Genomic DNA, 21,844 nt, shown 5'->3' on the forward strand with positions numbered 1-21,844 from the left:
GAGAGAGACAAAGAGAGTACAAGCAAGGGGAGAGGCAGAGGGAGAGGAGCAGCAGACTTCCTGCTGAGCTGGGAGCCCAATGTGGGGCTCAATCCCAGGAACTGGAGATCATGACATGAGCAGAAGGCAGATGCTTAGCCACCCAGGCACTCCTGGGATTGTTTTCTTAATTTCATTTTCTGCTGTTTCATTGTTAGTGTTTAGGAATGCAACATATTTCTGTACATTGATTTTATATCCTGCAACTTTACTGAATTCATTTATCAACTCCAGTTGTTTTTTGATGGAGCCTTGAGGGTTTACTATATGTATTATCATGTCATCTGCAATGAAAGTTTTACTTCTTTCTTACCAGTTTTGGATAGCTCTTATTTCTTTTTCTTGTCTAATAGCTATGGCTAGGAGTTCTAGTACATTATTGAATAAAAGTGATGGTGGTGGAAATCCTTGTGTTGTTTCTGACCTTAAGGGAAAGCCCTCAGTTTTTCACCATTGAGTATGATGTTTACTGTGGGATTTTCATATAAGGTCTTTATTATGCTATGTTCCCTGTAGACCTACTTAGCAGAGGGTTTTTTATCATGAATATATTTTGTACTCTGCCAAATGCTTTTTTTGCATCCATTGAAATGATTTTGTTGAATATTTTTGCATCCATATTCATGAGAGATATCTTCCTGCAGTTGTTGTGTGTGTGTGTGTGTGTGTGTGTGTGTGTGTGTGTGTGTGTATAGTCTTTATCTACTTTTAGTATCAGAATTATACTGGCCTTATAGAATGAACTGCAAATTTTTCCTTCCTTTTGTATTTTCTTGAAATAGTTTGAGAAGAACAGGTACTAACTCTTCTTTAAATGTTCAGTAGAATTTGCCTGTGAAGCTGTCTGGACTTAGACTTTTATTTTTGGGTTGTTTTGTTTTGTTTTTTAATTACTGATTCAATTTCATTGCTGGCAATTGTTCTGTTCAAATTTTTCTATTTCTTCCTGCTTTAGTTCTGGTAGGTTATATGTTTCTAATATTATGTTTCTTCTAAGTTATCCAATTTGTTGGCATATACGTTTCCATAATATTCTGTTACCATTATTTGTATTTCTATGGTGTTGGTTGTTATTTATTCTCTTTCATTATTAATTTTATTTCTTTGGGTTCTCTATCTCTCTCATTTTTGTTTTTTCCTTGCTAGAGGTTTATCAATTTTGTTGATTTTTCCAAAGAACAATTTCCTGATTTCATTTGATTTGTTCTTTTTTTTTTCTTTTTTCAGTTTCTGTATCACTTATTTCTGTGCTACATTTTATTATTTCCTTCCTTCTGTTGTGTTCCAGGGTTTAGGCTTTGTTTGTTTGTTTGTTTTTTCGAACTCGTATAGGTGTAAGGTTAGGTTGTTTATTTGAGATTTTCTTTATTTCTTAAGGTAGGCCTGTGTTGCTACAAACTTCCCTCTTCGAACAACTTTTGCTGCATGTCAAAGCTTTTGGACCATTGTGTTTTCATTTTCATTTGTTTCCCATTTCCATGTAATTTTTAATTTCTTCACTGACCCATTCATTGTTTGATAGCATATTATTTAACCTTCATGTATTTGTGGTCTTTCTAGATTTTTTCTTGTGGTTGATTTGTAGTTTTGCAGTGGTGTCAGAGAAGATGCATGCTATTACCTCAACTTTTTTTTTTTTTTTTTTTTTTTTTTTTTTTTTTTTTTAATTTGTGGAGGCTTGTTTTGTGGCCTAATCTGTGATCTATTCTGGAAAGTGTTCCATGTGCACTTGACAATACTGTATATTTTGCTGTACTGGAATGGAATATTCTGAGTATGTGTATTAAATCGATCTGGTCCAGTATATTATTCAAAGCCACTGTTTCCTTGTTGATATTTTGTTTGGATGATCTGTCCATCAATGTACATGGGGTATTAAAATCCCTTACTATAACTGTATTACTCTCAAGTATTTCTTTTATTTTCTTTTATGTTTATTATTAACAAAATTTTTCTTTTATGTTTGTTTTATGTATTTGGGTGCTTCCATATTGAATGCATAAATATTTACAATTGTAATATCCTCTTGTTGGATTGCCCCCTTTATGATTATATAGTATCCTTCTTAGCCTCTTGTTACAGTCTTTGTTTTAAAGGCTTCTTTTTCAGATATAATTATTGCTACCCCAGCTTTTTTTTTTTTTTAAATCATAAATGTTTCTCTATCCACTCACTTTCAAACTGCAGGTTTCTTTTTGTCCTGATTGTCTGTAGGCAGCATATGAATTTTTAATCCATTCTGACACCCTATGTCTTTTGATTGGAACATTTAGTCCAGTTACATTTAAAGTAATTATTGATAAGTATGTATTACCATTTTTTTTACTTGTTTCGTGGTTGTTTCTATAGATTTTCTCTGATCCTGGAGTGTCTGGGTGGCTCAGTTGGTTAAGCACCTGTCTTCAACTCAGGTCATGATCCCAGGGTCCCGGGTCAGAGTCCTGCCTTGGGCTCTCTGCTCAACGGGGAGCTTCTTCTTTTTCTCCCTCTGCCTGCTGGTCCCCCTGCTTGAGCTATCAAATAAATAAATAAAATCTTTTAAAAAAAAACCCAGATTTTCTCTGATCCTTTCTTCTTTTGCTTTCTTTCATGATTTGTTGGCTTTCTTTAGTGATGTACTTGGATCCCCTTCTCTTTATTCTTTACATGTCTATTACTGGTTTTTGATTTATGGTTATCATTAGTTTTACATATAACATATAAAGCACAGTGTATACTAAATTGATGTTTGCTTAGGTTTAAATCCATTTTTTTTTATTCCTCTCCCTCCCATGTTTTTGGTATATGGTGTTATATTTTACATTTTTTTAAATGAATCCCTTGATTGTATAGAAATTTATTGTTACTGCTTTTGTGTGTGGTTTTTTTTTTTTTTTTTTTTTTTTTACTTTTCCTACTACTTTATAGTCTTCCTTTCCACTCACAGAGTACTTTTTAATATTTCTTGTAGGGCTGGTTTAGCAGTCATGTCTTCCTTCAGTTTTTGTTTGAGAAACTCTCTTTGTTTGAGAAATCTCTTCTTCTTTTCTGAATGATAGTCTTGCTGGAAAAGTATTCTTGGCTGCAGATGTTTTCTTTTCAGCATTCTGAATATATCATGCCACTTTCTTTTGGCTTGCAAGTTCCTGCTAAAATGTCCACTGATAGCCTAATGGGGGTTTCCCCTTGTATGTAACTGTCTTCTTTTCTCTTGCTACTTTTAAAATATTTTATCACAACTTTTGCCATTTTAATTAGTGTCTTGGTGTGGACCTCCTTAGGTGGTACTTTTGAGGGGATCTCTATGACTCTTGGATCTGGATATTTGTTTCTTTCCTCAAATTAGGGAAGTTTTCAGCTATTATTCCTTTAAATAAATTTTTCTGCTGCCTTCTCTCTCTCCTTCTTCGAGCCATAGAATGTGGATGTTATTATGCTTGATGGAGTCACTGAGTTCCCTAAGACTATTCTCAATTTGCATATTTTTTTCCTCTCCTTTTGTCAAGTAGATTACTTTCCATTCTCTGTCTTCTAGGTCATTAATTTGTTCCTCTGTTTCACCTAGCCTGCTAATTATTCCATCAAGTGTATTTTTAACTTTATTTATTGTGGGTTTTTTTTTAAGATTTTATTTATTTATTTGACAGAGAGAGAGAGAGAGATCACAAATAGGCAGAGGCAGGCAGAGAGAGAAAAGGAAGCAGGCTCCCTTACTGAGCAGAGAGCATGATGCAGGGCTTGATCACAGGACCCTGGGATCATGACCTGAGCCAAAGGCAGAGGCTTAACCCACTGAGCCACTCAGGCACCCCCATTTATTGTGTTCTTGATCTTTGATTGGTACTTTTTTTTTTTTTAAATCTCTGTATTAAATATCTCACTGATGTCTGCCATTTTTTTTTTTTTTTTTTTTTTTTTTGAGAAAGAACAAGTGAGAGAAGGCGGTGGATAGAGGGAGAGAGAGAATCTTAAGCAGACTCCACACTGAGCATGGAGTCTGACACAGAGCTTGGTCTCATGACCCTGAGCTGAAATCAAAAGTCAGATGCCCAACCGAATGAGCCACCCAGGTGTCCCCAGTGTCCACAGGTTTTTTTGTTTGTTTGTTTGTTTTTGTTTTGTTTTGTTTTTGTAGTCCAGTGAGTATCTTTGTCATCATTACTTTAAATTCTCTATCAGGCATATTATTTGTTGCCATTTAACTTTGGTCTCTTGCCATGGTTTGGTCCTGTTCTTTCATCTGGCAGATGTTTTTCTGTTTCCTCATTTTGTGTGACTTTTTGTGTCTGTTTCTATGTGTTAGGAAAAGTTAGCTATTCACTTGCTCTTAATGATAATAGCCTTATGAAGAAGATGTCCTGTAGTGCCCTGCAGCACAGTATTTCCTGTTCCGCAGGGCCTGGCACTTCAGGGAGTATTTCTTATGTGTGCTGTGTGTGCTCTGCTGTTGAGTCTTGGTCTTTTTTTTTCTTTAGTCCAATTGTTTGCAGAGGCTATCTTTGCCTATTGTGGACAGCAAGGTACAGTTGTCTGCTTGCAAAATGAGACGTGCCTCCACTCCTGCTGGAACTGAGGTCCTGCAAAATACTCAGGGGTCAGGTGATGTGGTGTTGACAGGGTTTGAGCTGGTCTTCTGGGGAGGGGCCTGTAGTACCAGTACTGAGGTGGGCATGACCGAGAAGGGTAGATATGCTAAAGTATGTGTGTGTGTAGGGGGAAGGTAAGGAGTGTTGGTGCTGCACTGGTTCCCACAGGTGGCCATTGTTTATGCTGGGGATGAAGGGAGGGAAATGGTACCTGCTGGCACCTTTGCTCCTGGAGGGGCTTCCCCATGATCCCTGTCTCTCTGGGCTGTACACTGATATGAACAGAGCAGTCTCCCTCCTGTCTGTCCCCTGCATTTTTCAAACTGCTGGTTCTATGCTGTTTCTGCATGGGCTGTTTGTCATGCTATCTTTTTAAGGGCAGGGACTCCACTTCTTAACACCTCTGGGCTCTACCACAGCCAAGCCTACTGATTTTTTAAAATAATAGACTTTAAGTCCTGTTGGTTTTAAGAACTCATGAAATTCAACCCCTCTCACTTTCAAAGGCAAACATTATGTAGATTAAAGCTCCCGATTTGTGAGTTTCCCATTGTGAAAAGTCTGTCTTTGACCTTTCTCTATGCCATTGGCTCCCTCCTTCCTGCAGAAGGCCATTGTCCATTTTGTTCCCAGACCCTTTTTACCCTTCCTACCTTATTTGATGTGGACTCTTCTTTGCCTTTAGTTGTGGAGTTTCTTGTCCCAGTCTTCAGGTCATTTCCTGGGTTATTTACACTGGCATGGATGTTTGCTAGTTATATCCAGGGGACAAGGTGAGCTTTGGGTCCTCCTTCTGCCAACTTCCCAGCCAAACTTCAAGGACTCCCTTTTGTCAGATCTTCTTTTAAATGTTTTATTTCCCAAGAATGCTTCCCATCATGCTTCTTTTCAGGGCCTTCAATATTCATTGTATTCTTTTGCCAGTAATCTCTTGCTCTCAGGTGCATCTTGTAGTCCTCTGTGATTTTCATGCACTGTGGGACCCATCAGCTGCCTTCTGTGATTTCCAGGCATAGTTCCAAACTATGCCACTGTCTCAGTCTATTTAGGTGAAACAGAAACATTCCCTCAGCCAGCCCACAGCTAGCAGAACAGTGCAAACAAGTTCCAGTCTGCTTTTTCCATCCCAAGGGAGGGAACTAGGAATTGGGCCATTTCTTTCCAACTGTGTCTTGTCATGTTGCAGAGGGGATTGTGCAAAGGCAAGCAAAAATCTGGAATTTCCTACCATTTTGAATGTGGCTTTACCTTGATTACACATTCACTCGATTACTGCAAATATTTGACTATTTTTCAGAGCTCATAGAAGGTTATTTTATCAGCCTGTAGTTTTTGTTTGTTTGTTTCCCTGAGGAGACAAGGGCCTGTAGTTTCCTGGTTTGCCATATTGCTCCAAATTGACTTTTGTTTGATATCATCTATGCTCTCTGTCTTCATCATTGATATAAACAATAGAGAGGTGCTCACATTAATAATGTATTTTAAAATAACCATTATGTAGGAAAGAGAGGCAATGATGGGTATCCCCAAAATAATGTCAGAGTCAGTGTCAAAAAGAAACAACTCCTTCATGCTATGTGGAAAGAAATGTAACCAGGCAGATTTTTCTCTTTATACCCATTCCTTCGCCTATAATTGAAAATGTTACCTCTTCTGGGTTATGAATATATGAATATAAGAATATTCATAAACTTAACAATTTTAAACAACTTTTAACTCTCGTAGATATGGTTATTAGATTTCAAGTCTACAGTATATTTTATTGTCTCTGTCCTCTGTAATTGCCACACACTCCCGACTTTATTCCTATAGTTGTCCAAACCTGAATTATCTTCTTATATAAATGCTCTCTATACTTAGAGGCCCATATCAAACTCCGTTGTTTTCCAGATTTCATCTCTGAATGCTCTACCTTACAATGCCCCCTTTCATCTTTTAATTCTTCTTACAGGCATTTATATACACTGGAACATTTAGCTATTGAAGCAGATTGAGCAGGAACTCCTTGGGGTGATAGTGCAAATATCAAATACACTAGCAAATTCTTGATCCAAGACACTGCTATACTATAAAAGATGTAGAAACCAGGTAACTGAAAATGAGGGATCAGGTAGAAAAGGGGACTGCCTCAGGAATTCTCCACAGTGAGAAGGTATAGGAGGGAAGAATAAGGAGTAAGGTAAAGTCCAATGCTGAATACTTGCCCAACCATAGTTTTACCAGGGACCCTATTCTTCCCATAAGTATTATTTTCATCTCAGATTTCTATTTTTGTATTGCTTTAATTTCATATACCTGGCAGATGAAATCAGATCTTCTTGGTTGTATGAAGATGAACTCATGATTCTATGTATGAAGTAATGTGTTGGTTCAGTACTAGGATTCCTTTTTTCTTTCTGGAGAAGTGAAAAACATATATTACATAAAGTCGAGTTTGACATGTACTTTCTCACCTTATTGGCATACTTTGCACTCGAATCTAAACTATAATAAAAAAATTCTAGAGATTATTTAAAAGATGAATCTCTTAATTCTAATGAAAAGGTCTCTTTCCAAAATAATTTTTTTTCTTTGGAAATGACTCAGTGCTGATGATCTATATTTTATATTGGAGTTTGAATAGTTTTTAATATAAATTTAAACAGTATTTGAAGAATATAGTTTTCCATTTCTGTACTTTACAAATATTTTAAATCTTATTTTACTAAGTACAAAAAGAAAAAGAACAGAGACATAAGTCTGGTCAATTCAGAAGTATTTCAAGTCAACCATCTTAATATGTACTCTGTTTATTGGGAAGTCATGTGATTTCATGACCATATTTTTAATGAGTATATCTTTATTATGATATTTCTTAAAATCCCAAAAAGCTACTATTATTGGGATTATTGTTCATATAATCCATTTTGAGTTTCTTTTTTAAAGATTTTATTTGAAAGAGAGAGAGAGCACGAGCAGATGGAAGGGCAGAGAGATAGAGAGAACCAGGATTCCTGCTGAGCAGAGAGCCCAACACAGGGCTCCATCCTAGGACTCTGAGTTCATGACCTAAGTTGAAAGCAGGCACTTAACCCATTGAGCCACTCAGGTATCCCTCCATTTTGAGTTTTTCAAATGTTATGCTATAATATTTCTTTAGTTATCTATGAAGCCAGCATTTCTGACTATGAGGCTCAAGAAAATTATTCTGAAGACTGCATCTGGTCATGAAATCACAAATAGCTTCCCAACAGATAGATCAGAATATGCATTAAGATAATTTACTTGTTAAGCTTCTGAATTGAACAGAATTGTATCTCTTTTCTTTTTCTCTTGTTCATCTCAGCTTTTATACATACCCAGGAATCATGTCAAGTGGATACACAATAGAATTTTCTTACCAGGATATCCTAAATCATATACCCTTTCCAAAAACAGGTTTTGGTACCAGTTTTTGGACAATGATCACTGAAATTCAGACCACCATTTGAGGGGTGTGATTTTAGCGACAATAGCTATACCCCATGATAATAGTGGAGCTTATGGGCTGGTTATAAGGGTGACATTTAAAATATTTTGATTAGCTTGTTAATTTGGGGCATGTTGGCTAATTAACTAAATAAGCTGGCTGCGTAGCTTGCCCAAAGCACACATAGCTATTAAGTGAGAGTCAGGATTTAGACCCAGACGATCTAAATTTGTATGAATCTTTTTTTTTTTTTTTTACTTCTTCCTACATTGACCCAATGTCTAGTCCTATCCTACCTGTAGAAGTTTTCTTTACACAAAATATTCAATGGATATTTACCAGCCAAAATACAAAGGGACTGAAATTTATTAAATTATAGATTAAATAATTAGCTTGCATTTCTTTTCAATGGTTTATATTTTATGTTCTCCTTGGGCTTCTAACTAATTTAGGTCTCTTTCCATTATCTGCTTTCCCTCCGTTGAGTTTCATGGGTTCATCTGTTAATGATTTCTTTCATACCATAAATATTATTAGGCTTAGGAGGAGACTGGAACCATTTTACTATTCATTTATGACTAATTAAGATACATTCTCAGACAGAATTTCTGAAGATCTCTACTCTTTCCATTGATATCAGTCACTGACAGCTATGTTTTTCATTCACCTTATTCTGTGTTTTTTTCTCCTGAGAGCCCGTTTCAGTCATGGTTGCTGAGCATGTGGCCATGTCAATCTCAGCAATTGCTCTTTTAACTTTTTTCTCTTTTGGTTCTATTATATGATTTGAGGTTGCTTCAGTACTTTCAATATTTATACTGGATGTGGGCTGACAACATTTGCTTAGAGACAAAAACTTTTTCAGGCTGCTTGTGCTTATTGTTGGCTTGGGAGAGACAACTTTGCTTTCTACTGGCTTCATGGCTTCTTTCACTTGGTCTTCAAATTGTTCTCTTAAGCATTCTTCTTGTACAATCTCTTTTAAAACAACTTCATCTTCAGACATTAGTTCCTCTTCTATGGTACTTGCTGAATCTTCTTGATCAATATCATGAGCTACTAACCGAATGATAAGATCTTTTTTGTTCTGAACATCTTTTAAAAGCTCTACCTTGGTGATATCAGGCTTTCTTATATTCTGAAATGAATTTCTGCAAACAGCCTGGAATTGAAAGTACATTGCATATTAAAAACAAATGCTTCAATCAATCTCCTGTGGTTCTATTATAATTTAACTACTTTAATATGATTTATAGTTTCAGTTTAAAGAGTATTATCTTCAAATGCCACTATTTGTATATTAACAATGTTTTAAAAAGAGGAAACAAATGAAAGTTATGAAAAATATTTGTGGTGTCTAGCATTTCTTTTATATTCCAGAGATCATATTAATCTATCAGAACTTACTCCAAAGTATAGAGGAACATCTAACACTGGTTTCTTTTCTTTTTTCTTTTTTCTTAAACTTAAATTAAATTAAGCCTAAATTTTGTTGCTTCATAATTTACATTTTGTTTTTTCATTGACCTTCAAAATTCTGGGACAGAATAGATACTATAATCTATTTTTTGAAATTCTAGATAGGCAATCATAGAGAATCCTAAATGTACGTATAGTCAATAAAAAAAATCAAGATATTGTCTGATCTTGGCTTTTAAAAATGATGAATAGCCAGACTTGTGAAGGTCTTTGACTCCTTAATCCTTATTCTTCCACTCCTGAACCTTTGGTTATATTTTCCAAAAGAATTGTCAAAACAAGTCTTAAATTTTTTTTTTTTTAACCCTTCTAGTCAAGTCTTACTTCCCATTTCCAATGTCTAAAGACAAATCAAAGAAAAGACAATTATAGATAACAGAATTTCTCTAATTTCTGTTGTTTTTGATGATACCACAGAACCTCCAAACTGACTTAATAGTCATAAACCTCAACATCATTTGTAATACTGCGAGCCAGTTTTTCAGACAATGGTGTCCTAAAAAAATATCTTCTGTGGAAAAATATAGAAACAGCTTTTTAAAGAAATTAAAACACAATCAATTTTGATTTTCTGTGTCAGTAAGGGTAATTAATGGTTTAGAAAATAAAAAATCATCCCATATGGTGTTGGAATTTATTACTGTACATAATTTTGATATGTATATGCCTAGTGTTTTGGGAATCTATACTACTCAAAACAGAAAACAAAGCCCTGTTATAGAGCCATCAAATGTCTAAGTTCTTTGATCCAATCTACCTTTCTTTTATCTCTTCTTTGTCCCTATGCTACAGATAGACAGTGTTGATACCCAGATTGGTAAAAATCATGTGTCTTAATAGAGTTCTCTGTATCTATTTCTTTAATATACTTTAAAAAAAATTTTTTTAGGATGGCTTTTCTTCCCTTTAAAAAGACACAGGTGATTGTTTTGGTTTATTAAATATTCTCTTTCCTGCTTGGTGTGGTCTACAAATGACTTAAATAAAGAGAGGCAATGACTAAAAGTAAGATTTGTGACAGAAAATCCTACAGATAATTAAAAACCAATTTTGAGTAATGTTATTCTACAATCTGTTCACGCAAATTAAACCCCCAAGGGGTTATTTGTATATAAATGAAGACTGCTAAATAATATGCTAATAGAATGATAAGAACACATATATAATAACAAAACTTAAGGGTGAAAAGGACTGTCCTCTGATCCAAAAAGTTTAGGGCAAAGAAGATTAAATTATGCCTCAGTTCATGATGATCTCAGTATTTGAGTATGAAAACATAAAGCACTAATTAACATATTTACCAGCCCTAAGTCTTAGTTCAGTGTATTGCAGAACAGCATTGGAAAAAAACTCAAGTTTATGCTCGAGGGAGAAAAGGTCTATAAAACTTTGCTCCAGGCCACAGATTATTTCCCTAAGTACACTCAGTTTTCTAATGAGTGAACACCATCAATATAAGGGGATTTGACAAAAATCAAAATGTGTAGGTCAATGTAAATGTATAGGCCAGACAATCCCTCTGTCCTCAGTGGTATAGTTTCCATGTAACAAGGACATAGTTTTGATAATTTTAAAGTCCTACTTAGTTTAATGTATTTGGGGCCCTAGTATGGAGCATTAAGGCAGAGCTAGGTCCATAGCAAGAGAAAATTGGTTCATCAAAATGGCAGCATTAGGGTAGCTGCCCTAGGTCTAGAATACAGGTAAAAGGGGAAACTGGGCATTTACTGAGAGTATAGAAAAATTTGAAGAGGCTAATATAATTGAAGTGAAATAATAAGAAACCAGTATAATCTAGGATTTTTAGTGGAATGTTTATTAACAAATGTTGCTCAAAGTAAAAAGATTACCACTGTATAAGCGATAAGTTTGAGAAATTAAACCGTTTTAAATTTTTGTAGATAGTTTTTGAAACCTCATATATCCTGATATTCCATTAACTGGCCTTTTAAAACTGCTTTTGATATCCACAATAAAGAACTTACAGGAGCTATGCAGGATTGTGTCTCTTCTGAATTGGCAATTGAAGATTATAAATAGTCAGCCTTATTTTACTACCTTTTTTAAAAAAAAAAACAGCAGCACTATGAACTGATTTTCATAAGAAAACTTGCCTGAGACCTTTAGAGTGAGCCCCTAAACTGATATGGCAAGTCCCAGTAAATTATATGACTATATGGATGAACCCATGCAACCAGTTCTCCTATAGGGCTTGATAGTAACAAGAAAAATGCATTCCCATATGCCTGTTGGAGGAAGGGAATCACAGAACCACTATGTCTCACTATTCACTTGTTTTTACTATTGCTTTTGCACTTACCTCAAAGGGTTTTACATCCAGTCGTCCCAACTTATTCAACGAGGAACGTCTTTCTCTCTTTATCTTTTCTATATTGGATGTGTCTGGTAAGGAGTAGCTTCTCCCATTTATTGATGCCTTTCTCAGTTCTGTTATACTATGTCCAGTGTTTCTTAAACACTCCATCTTGAGTTTCTCAAGAGGTTGAGTTTTTACAGAAATTACTGCTAAGTGTTCGGAGATAATTTCTGGATCTATTTTGATGGGTTTATTCCCAAAATGAGGAACTATTTTGATTGGAGAATTTCCAGTTGAATCTTGATATGACTCTTCTTCCTCTAACTCGTGTGTTATATCAATAGCAGCATGCTTTTGGGCCTTTTGAATAATTCTATCAACATCCAGATTTCCAAAGAAATTAGCATTTGAATTCTTTCTGGTAACTGTATCTAATGGAAATTGTGAAACTCCACTAATAATAAAACTAGCCACTTTTCTAGGGAAAACAGTGTTTGTACATTTTATATCATCATAAAGTTCTTCCTGGGTTCCAGACTGTTGGAGTACATTACTATAAATAGAATCAATAACCTGAGAAATCATTTCTATACTTTCTGGATTTAAAAGGTGTTCTTCAGGATTAGCAGCAACAAGATTAATATTACTTTGGGAAATTTCAGCTGTCACAGATTTTGTCAGTTGAGATGCGATTTTATTTAACTCGGGCTTTGATAAATTTCTTGCATCTTTGCTTGAGGCACTTGGCAACTTTACTATCTTAGCCAAAAACAAGGCCAATGCTTCCTCTAAAAACCTGGCATCTAACATAGAACCTTTTTTGGATGAAGACTTTTCCTGAGACTTAGATTCATCAGCAGTTTTGAGCACTTTTTCCATAATTTTGACAGCTTCCAGAACTAATCCTGAACTTGATACTTTGTCCTCTACTTGAGGTTGAAATTCAGAATTAGAAATTTCCTTCACCATTAAAAGACCTATTATATCAGAGAGGACATTACTTTTACTCATTAAATCTTTAAATACAGAAGTGTGTGAACCAGAGTGCTTTAAAACACTGGCATAAACAGAATTAACTACTTTTTCAATAGTTTCATTGTTAGCTAAAGGTACAGTAGGGAATTCCTTGGCTGGTGATACAAGTTTAATCTTACTTTTGGAGATAAATTCTTGTATTGAATTTAATATTTTTGAGCTTATTTTTTGCATGTCAGTTTCTAGAGATTTGGTTCTTTCCTTATCCACTTTTGGAAACACAGATAAAAGTTTTGATAAAAATTTTACAGCAGTTTCTTCTATTATATTATAAGGCAGTATACGAACATGTGATGGTTGAGGCTGGAGAGCATCAGGAGTTTGGATAACATCTTTAAGAATATTTTCAACAACACTGTCAACTTCTGCACACTGATGTGGAGTTAGCTCTCCAGAAAAATAGTTTTGCAATTGACTGCCAGTCACTTCTTTCAGAACTAAGTCAACTATTGTTTCTGAAAGGATTCTGCATCCGCTGGCTACACAATTTTGTATTATCTCTTGTGATCCATACTGTGACAAGAGATTATTATAAATGGAATGAATCACTAATTGAATAATTTCATCGTCTTTGGGATGTAAAGGTTCCACATATTGTATGGTCATATCTTTATCTTTGGAGATTGCTATTGTAACTGTATTTAATAATCTCATTTTAAGGAAATCCAGTTCTGTGAACCAATTGTACTCAGATGTTTCTACTTCAGTGTTGGATACTGTTGAAAAAATTTTGGCTAAAAGAGCAGAAATAACATTTTCCAAAAATTCATGAGGCAGCATGATAGTAGATGGTGGTAATGGTTGACATTCTTTGCTGGCTGTTTGTACCACCTTTTGGACTTTTCTAACAACATCCTTAGATTCCAGAGGCAAACATGCTGAAGTTGGAACCTCATCACAAAATATGAAATTAAGCTGATGTTGAAAAATTTCATTTATCACTGCACTGGTTAGTCTTCGTGCTAAATTTTCCCCATTATTTTTAATATTCTTACAGATCGAGTCTTGAGATTTATATTCCTTCAAAATATTGCACACAGAAGAATGGACTACTTTGTTAACCAGTGTTTTATCAATTCCTTGTATTTTATCTAGGAAGGGTATCTTATTTGATGATAGTGTTTCAGTCATTTTATGCATAAGTGGCACTTTATCCACCATTAGTTTGTTAATGTTGGATGATGTTTCGTCCGTAGTTGTTTCTTTTTGCCTGGGAAGTGCTTTAGGAACTGATGACACTTTATCAACAGGTGGAAAAAACTGATTTCCTTTATGTGGCCTAAAAACCTTAATTTGAGCATCTGAAAATTCCTTCAATAGTGACTCCATAAATTTCATAGCTATATCATAAAGTTCAGCTTGATTTTTACCATCATCACTTACATTTTGACATCTGTCACCTATTCGTGTTTCTGATGATGAAGAAAAGAGCAATTTGTTAACCATCTCGATGATAACATCTTCTAAAAATTTAGCAGGGACAATTCCAGGTTTACCTTTTGATGTGTATTGAGGACTGTCTGATTTACTAGGTTCATTTTTAATCTCCTTATTATTCAAAATTTCTGATTTTTTCCCTCTCTTACTCTCTTTCTCTTTTTCTTTCTCTCTCTCTGTCTCTTTACTTCTTTCTGTACTTCTCACTTTCTCTTTTTCCTCTTTCTCTTTGATTGGAAGACTGTTAATTGAGAGGGATGAATCTTTTGTTGAAACAGACTGTGTAAAATCTTGGCGAACTTCTTGAATTACATGTGATGTTGTATCATTTAGGGGAGTTTGGGGTTTTGAATAATCTGCTGATTCTGGAGAAGGATATACTACTAAAATATTGTCATAAATGTTTTCAATGACATTTTGAACGTATTCATAATCTGAGTACTGTTTCTCATTTATATCTGTTTGAGATGAAAGGTTTTTTTCATCCTCTTTTTTTGGCTTCTGGATAACTGTTTTCAAAATATTTTCTGTTGTGGTCTCTGTATTCCTCACTTTGGATGTCAAGGATAACTGAAAGGGCTTGTCTTCCTCTTTTGATGTATTTTCCCTTGTTTTGTCAATCTTCTTTTCATTGTTTATTTCAAAATTTGGTCCAGGTATTTCCTCCTCATATACTGTAACATCAGTAACTACTAGAGATTGTGTGTGTAACTTATTACCTTGTCTCCTCTCATCCTTTGAAGCTGATATGCTTATCTTCTCAATTTCATTATTTTTAAGAGTTACCCTCAAATCTGGTTCCTGCCTGTCTTTATGTTTCACACTAGTAGTTGGGCAAGTGACTCCTGATACATTCTCGTATTTTATTGAAATTTCCATTTTATTTTCTGTCTCTTTATTTTCATTTGTCACATTCGCAGTGGGCACTGATAACATGTTATTCATGTTGCTTTTCATAATTGTAGTTATAGAGGTAACTACTGGATCTTGAATGTCACCTTTTTTCATTGATGTCTCTTCAGTTTTGAAACTTTTCTTTCTACTTATTGTACTGCTATCTATTTCCAAAGTGTCTGACACATTTTTCTGGCCTGTGGTTACAGAGGTGTATTTATATGATTGTTTTGGTAAAGCAAGTTCATTCCCTTTCAAGCAACTGTTTATCTGTGTCGAGGTTTGCTGTGGTAGGTGCTGAACCCTTTGGGTGATGTTATCCGGATTTAGAAATGAAAAGAAGGTGGAAGACCAGTCTCCTGAAAAAAGTGGTTGAATCTTGAAAGCAGAGATTGCCTTCTGAGCTAAAGCAACAATCATTTCTGCTACAACGTTATTTTTGTCATCCTGAATATCACTAGAGCCATATTTTCCTATGAACTGATCATATACAAAATTGGATATCTTGTCAACTGTTTCTTTATCAATTGGTGGAAAAGAAAACATTTCCTCAGCATTTGGTAGAACTTTAATTTTACTTTTCTTAAATTCTCCTATCAGAGAATTTGCAAATTTTATAGCTAAGCCCACAATGTCAGGCTCTAGCATTTCTTTTTTCTTAGAATCTTCAGTAATACTTGGAAGAGAATAAAATTTATGAACAAGGTCAACAATTACATCTTCCAAAAATGTAGCTGAATATAGAGCAGGCTGTGTCTTTTCTTTACCAGGTTTACTAAGTACAGGCTTTTGCCCATATTCAGATACATCACTGGAAGATTCTTCATTATGTAAAAATGGCTGCAGATGATGATCCATGATTTCCTTCATGATGAATCCAGCTATTTTACTGAGGAATGAGCCTCCTTTTTTGTCTTCACCTCTCTGTACTTCAGCTTGAAATTCAGATTTTTTCAAAATATTATTACATATAGAGTCAACCAAATTCTCAATCATTTCTAATTGCATAGTTTCTGCATTCTCCTCTGCTGTGGCAAGACGGATCTCATGTTCAGAAATTTCTTTGATAATTTCATCTGTCAGCTTTGAAGTTGCATCTACAAACTCATAATCTGAGGTAACTTCTTCCTCTTTTAGTTCACTTTCAGTGTCAGGTGAAGGGAAGATATGCACTAGCAGCTTGTAAATCATATCTTCCAGAAGAGAACGAGGCAGCACAGTAATACATGATGGTAAGGTATGGCTATCACTTGTGATTACATTGAGCACATTTCTGATGATATTATCAGCTTGCGGGGAAGAATAAGAAGAAGACACTAATTCTCCAGAAACTAATGATTGCACCTGATAATCATAAATTTCCTCTAATAGCAAATAATATATTTTTCTTCCAAAACAAACAGTGTCACTTTGTATAGCCCTGTATACTTGAATCAGAGATTTATATTCATCTAAAATTTTTTCATAAATAAGGTTGACTGTTTTTTGAACAATTTCTTTATATCCTTCTGAAAAACGCATATCATCATCAAAGTTATCTGCAACTAAAATCTCTGATGTGGTAAACTCCTGAACAATTGAGTTTACTAAGGTTGTAACAATGCTGGTAATTTTGGTTTTTACTGTATCTGGGTTTTCAGCAGCCAAGAAATTATGTGAGAATGCATAAAGGAGTTTACATAAAAGCTCAGAAATTACTTCCTCCAAAAAGAAAGCTGAGTTCACAATGAAGGACAACTCTCTTTGTTTAGGATCTGCTACATTCTGTTTATCTGTTTGATCAACTGCAGATGAAACAAGAGTTTTATCTCCAGATAAAAATGACTGAAGATGGTGGTTAAAGATTTCTTTTATTATAAAACTTGCTATTTTTGAGACAGGTATGTTACTTATACCTTTTTTATCTTTTGTAAGAGATTGGTATAAATTTGAATATGAAAGATCAGCATAGATAGAATTAACCATAGACTGGATATCTTTTTCTGAAATCATACATTGTTTTCCATTTCCATGTTTAATAATACATATTGCATGTTTTGAAATTATTGACATAATTTCATTTATCAGTTTTATGACTGTATTACTTAGATCTGATTGAGTAGTAGTTGGGTGTTCTGTTCTGCATGCCAATGGACTCATCTGAGATATAAGCTGAGTGACAATTTTTTCCAAATGAGTATGTGATAACATGGTAGTATATATTGTTGATGTCTGCCTTTGAAATCTTGATTTGGTAATGTTACATTGAACCCTCTTCATCAAAACATTAGTATTGAGTTTGGAGTGTGACTTTAAAGGAAGCTTTCTTACAAGGTTTGGATGAATTTGGAAATCAAAAGTCTCAGCAAGGATGATTTGGGTTATCCTTGCAGCTAATGTCTTTGGGTCATTTAGAAAATCTTTGTCAGGTGTTATTTCCATCTCATGTTCTTGCAGCAGTTTGCTGTACACCTTATCAATAATGTTCTTGACTATCTCTCTCTCCACTGGAGGCAAACACAATTGTTCCTCAGCATTTTCTAGAATGCTAACTTCAAAGTTTGAGAATTCCTCTGCTATCAAATGTATGAGTTTCTCAGCTTTATCAAACAGTTCATCTTCTGAATCTCTTACTGGTTTTGTTTGTACAATGCCTACTACCCTGTGGAGTATTTTGCTTAAAACCCCAGAGACTACATCTTCCAAAAAAGTTGAGGAATAAACAGTGGCATAAAACCACTGCTTTTTCTTATTGTCCAAATATGTGTATGCTGAAGAAGGTAATAAATTTCCATCCACAAATGGCTGAAGATGTTGTTGACAGATATGTTTAATGATAAACCCTGCTATTCTATCAATGAAAATATCACTACTGCTTGTGATATTTTGCTCAAATGGTTCTTGAGACTCAGAGTTTTGTGAAATATTTTTGAATACTGAGTCAACGAGATGCTGAACATCGTCTTCTGAATAAACAAACTTAGTTTCTTCTTCGTTTTTGGAAAATCGAATTTCATGTTGGGAAATTTTCATCCTAATATCACTGATTATCTTTGAAGCAATTTCATTGAAATTTGCTCTGGATCTGTCTTTTGGAGTTTCTCTGTCTGGAACAATGCTAGATGCAGAAGGAAAGATTCTAGATAATAGTACTCTTATCATGTCTTCTAAAAACGTGTATGGAAGCAAAGTGTTATATGGAGATAAACTCTGACTTGGCTTGGTAGATTTACTGATGTTACCAAGAATGTCCTGAACAATATTCTCAGCCATTGAAATTGAATGAGAAGATGATGACAAATCGCCAGAGAAGAGTGGATGAAGAAGGTAATCTGAAATAGCTGCTATAATTAAATTGGTAATATTTTCCACAAAAATATCACTGTCTTTAGACTCTTTATCAACTTCGGGGTCTAGCCCATGCTGTTTTAAAACATTTCTATAAATTGAGGTGACAAGTTCATCCACAATATCTATATTTACAGAGGTATAAGATTGTTCTTTGTCATCATATAGAAAGTGAATTTTAGCTTTGCTAAAATGGCTATTTATTGAGTTCACTATTTTTTGGGTCATATTTTCCAGTTCAATTTCAGTGTCGTGCTTTGGATTAAAAATCTTTGATAAAAGTCTGGCAACAATTTCCCCTACAAATGTCTCTGGATAAATACCTAAGGGTGATGGTGTCTGGAATCTGTGTGACTCTCTGACTTCATTAAGAACCTGCTTAACCATATTTGATACTGCATCCAATGGAGTCTTTGGACGAGGTAAACCTTCTCCACACAAAAATGGCTGAAGATGATTTTCAATAATCTCTTGGATAATAAAACTGGCTATTCGGTCAGTCATAATTGGGCTTCGGCTGACTATACTTTTCTGTATTGAAACAAGAGACTCAGACATTTGCACAATATTACTATAAACAGAATCCACCATCTTCTGGAGGTTTTTTCCAGTACATAGATACTGATTATCATATATAGTGAACCAAATTTTATGTTTTGAAATGGCCGATATAACCTTATTTATTATACAGGTAGACATTTCATTGAAATCAGAACTCATGAAATATTTGTTTCCCAAAGGGGAAGCCTTGTTGGGTGAAGGAATGAGTTGAGATAAAAGTCTTCGGATGATATCTTCCAAAAATGAGTGGGACAACATGGTGCTGTAGCTTGTTGAAGACCTAAACTGGGAAGTAAATTTTCTCATGTTATTTTGAAGTTTCTGCAGTATAATTTCAGCTTGGAGAGGGTAATAGGAATTTGGAATGAGCTTTCCTCTGAAGCAAGATGGGAGTTGGTAATCTAAAATCTCTGACAATATGCCATTAGTTATTTGTTCTGCTATTGAGGTATTGTCACATGCTTGATTATCATCACAGGTCACTTTCACTTTATATTGCTGTAAAACATCATAATAAACTGAGTCAACAATTCTACTAATAGTTTCTTTATGGATTGGTGGAAAACACAGCCTTTCTTCAACATTCCGTAAAACGGTAACTTGTGCCTTATTAAACTCATTGACTACATTGTTAACAAATATTGTATTCATCTCATAGAGCCAGTCCTCAGTGATATTTTTGTTTTTGTCCCACAGTGAAGTAGAGAGATTAAAAAACAGTTCTGAAATTATTTCCTCCAAAAACGTGGCTGAGTACACACCTGTATTTATATCTCCTGGATAGAGCTTATTATGGATGGGTATTGACTCCACATCTTTTGTTCCCTGTCTTTTGAGAGGTGACACAGAGGCGGAATTTACTGAACATTTCTTGCCAAATGGTGCTTTTACTTTGGAGCTAACCCCACTGGGATTATTCAGGGATCCTGTCAAAGCATTACCATTGTAACTCATGAATCCTAAAAAGGCTTTACCTTGTCCTAATTCTGTTAATTCTGGCCCTTTTGCATTTATGAAACTAGACTGCATTTCTTTTCTTGTATACTTCAAAGGCTTATTTGCAGAAGGTGGACTTTGGGGGAGTTGTACACTGTGACATAGTTTGTCCATCAATGATTTAACCAAGCTGTGGGAAATAACAGTAAGCATAGAGTCTGATGATAATAAATCTTGATCCATTTCTGCCAGATTTTCTAAAAAGTCTGACATATAATCTCCTTGAAATTGTTCACAGTCCATTTCTCCCTTACAGAAATCAAATTCTTCATCTTCTACACTTTGCAGTGTTTTTAAAAGTTTACATTCTTCTGCTGATATTTCATTGGAAAGAGGGCTATTATCAAGTAAAACAGTGTTTGTGCATTTTTCCAAAAGTGTTCTGATAAGTTTCTCACACACAATGTTAAGAAGAAAAACTGATTTGGGGGTGAGGCCTAAGTTATTTCCAAGTAGGCTATTACTTTGCTGATGGTCTGAGGATGGAAAAAATGTTCCTGCTTTTTTATCACAATTCATGGCTTCGCTTGGATGTTCATCTGGTAAAAATAAATCTAAAACAATATTAAAAACTTTATTGACTACTTCTTTGGATTCACGAGTTTTTAGGGTACCAATCAGATTGTCTAACTTACATGCCAGATAATTTAATTTACTTTTTTGAAGGAGATGATCAGTTTGGTAATTAGATGATTTCCGATCTCTGAAGCCTTTCTGTCTTTCCATGGTATTTGTTTCATTGCAAATGGTCACACTATTTCTTCTAAACATGGAAAATGATTTTTCTCTTCCATTGCTTTCAAGATGATGGTTTATTCCTATTTCTTTGGACATTACATGAATCACTCCTGTTAAGAGATCCTGAAAGAGATTATCAAAGTCAGCAGAAGCTGCTCTTGGGCAGTAAATATACTTTGTTTTTAAAGGAAACATTTGCTGTGCATTGTCAACCTCTATAATGTTACTGTTAAAAAGGATTTCAGTAACAATATCAGAAATTCTTAAAGCAAGTTCTCCAACAGAAATTGACCTGCTTTCAAACGTTTGAGAATCAATAGAAATAATCCTATTAAATCCTACATTTTGGCTTTCCAGTATTTTCTCCCTTTCTCTAATATCTTTGGTGTTACCAGAAATGCTTGAAGTTAAATGGCAAATGATAGACTCAGTGAGATGTTCACAAAGTTGATTAAGTGAAGAATCATTGTAGATACTTCTTAGAGGCTGTTTTGATTCACATTTTTTCCTTGACAATGTAGAAATAATAGACACCTTCTCCTCACTGGAAACTGGAAGAAAAATTACCATTTTTAGCATGCATAAAGAGAAATATATAAAATTCAATATATTGATAATTATTTACATTTGAATTTCACCTATGGAATATCTCCCTAAAGAAAAACATAGTCAAGAAAGAAATTGGGTTTTCTTCAGACATTTATTACCCACCTGTGGAATCTTAATTTTAGCCAGAAAATTGAGAAAATAACCCTAAAGAATTTAAGTCTCTCAATTAAGTGCTGATATCTGTCTTCTTAGATGGGTTAGGAGCTCTAAGAAGCTGGAAATCATGGAGCAGAAAACTGATTTCCAAGTTTTGATGTTACAGTTTAGCTTGTCTGCAGTAATCTCTAGAGAGCTCATGCAATTATTTAAAATTTATTTTTTAGTGAAAATATTTAGTGTTAGGTTAACAGTTACTTTTTTGAAAAGAATTTATTTATTTATATGTTTGGGTCGGGGTAG

At 34.6% G+C, this 21,844-nt stretch overlaps 1 protein-coding gene across 2 annotated transcripts in view; it reads right to left on the minus strand.

The window, feature by feature from the left end:
- Positions 1-21,844, minus strand: part of FSIP2 (fibrous sheath interacting protein 2) — a 91,361-nt gene that overhangs the window by 16,458 nt on the left and 53,059 nt on the right. For both annotated transcript variants that reach the window (XM_013059039.2, XM_004757846.3), the window contains exons 17-19: positions 11,852-21,387; positions 8,720-9,214; positions 6,900-7,000 (exon numbers count right to left, since the gene is read on the minus strand). In XM_013059039.2, coding sequence (XP_012914493.1) covers positions 6,900-7,000; positions 8,720-9,214; positions 11,852-21,387 — 10,132 coding nt within the window. The remainder of the gene's footprint in view (positions 1-6,899; positions 7,001-8,719; positions 9,215-11,851; positions 21,388-21,844) is intronic.

Source organism: Mustela putorius, unplaced genomic scaffold (genome assembly GCF_011764305.1).
Source record: "Mustela putorius furo isolate JIRA1106 unplaced genomic scaffold, ASM1176430v1.1 tig00003867_pilon_pilon_pilon, whole genome shotgun sequence".
Classification (NCBI taxonomy): Eukaryota; Metazoa; Chordata; class Mammalia; order Carnivora; family Mustelidae; genus Mustela; species Mustela putorius.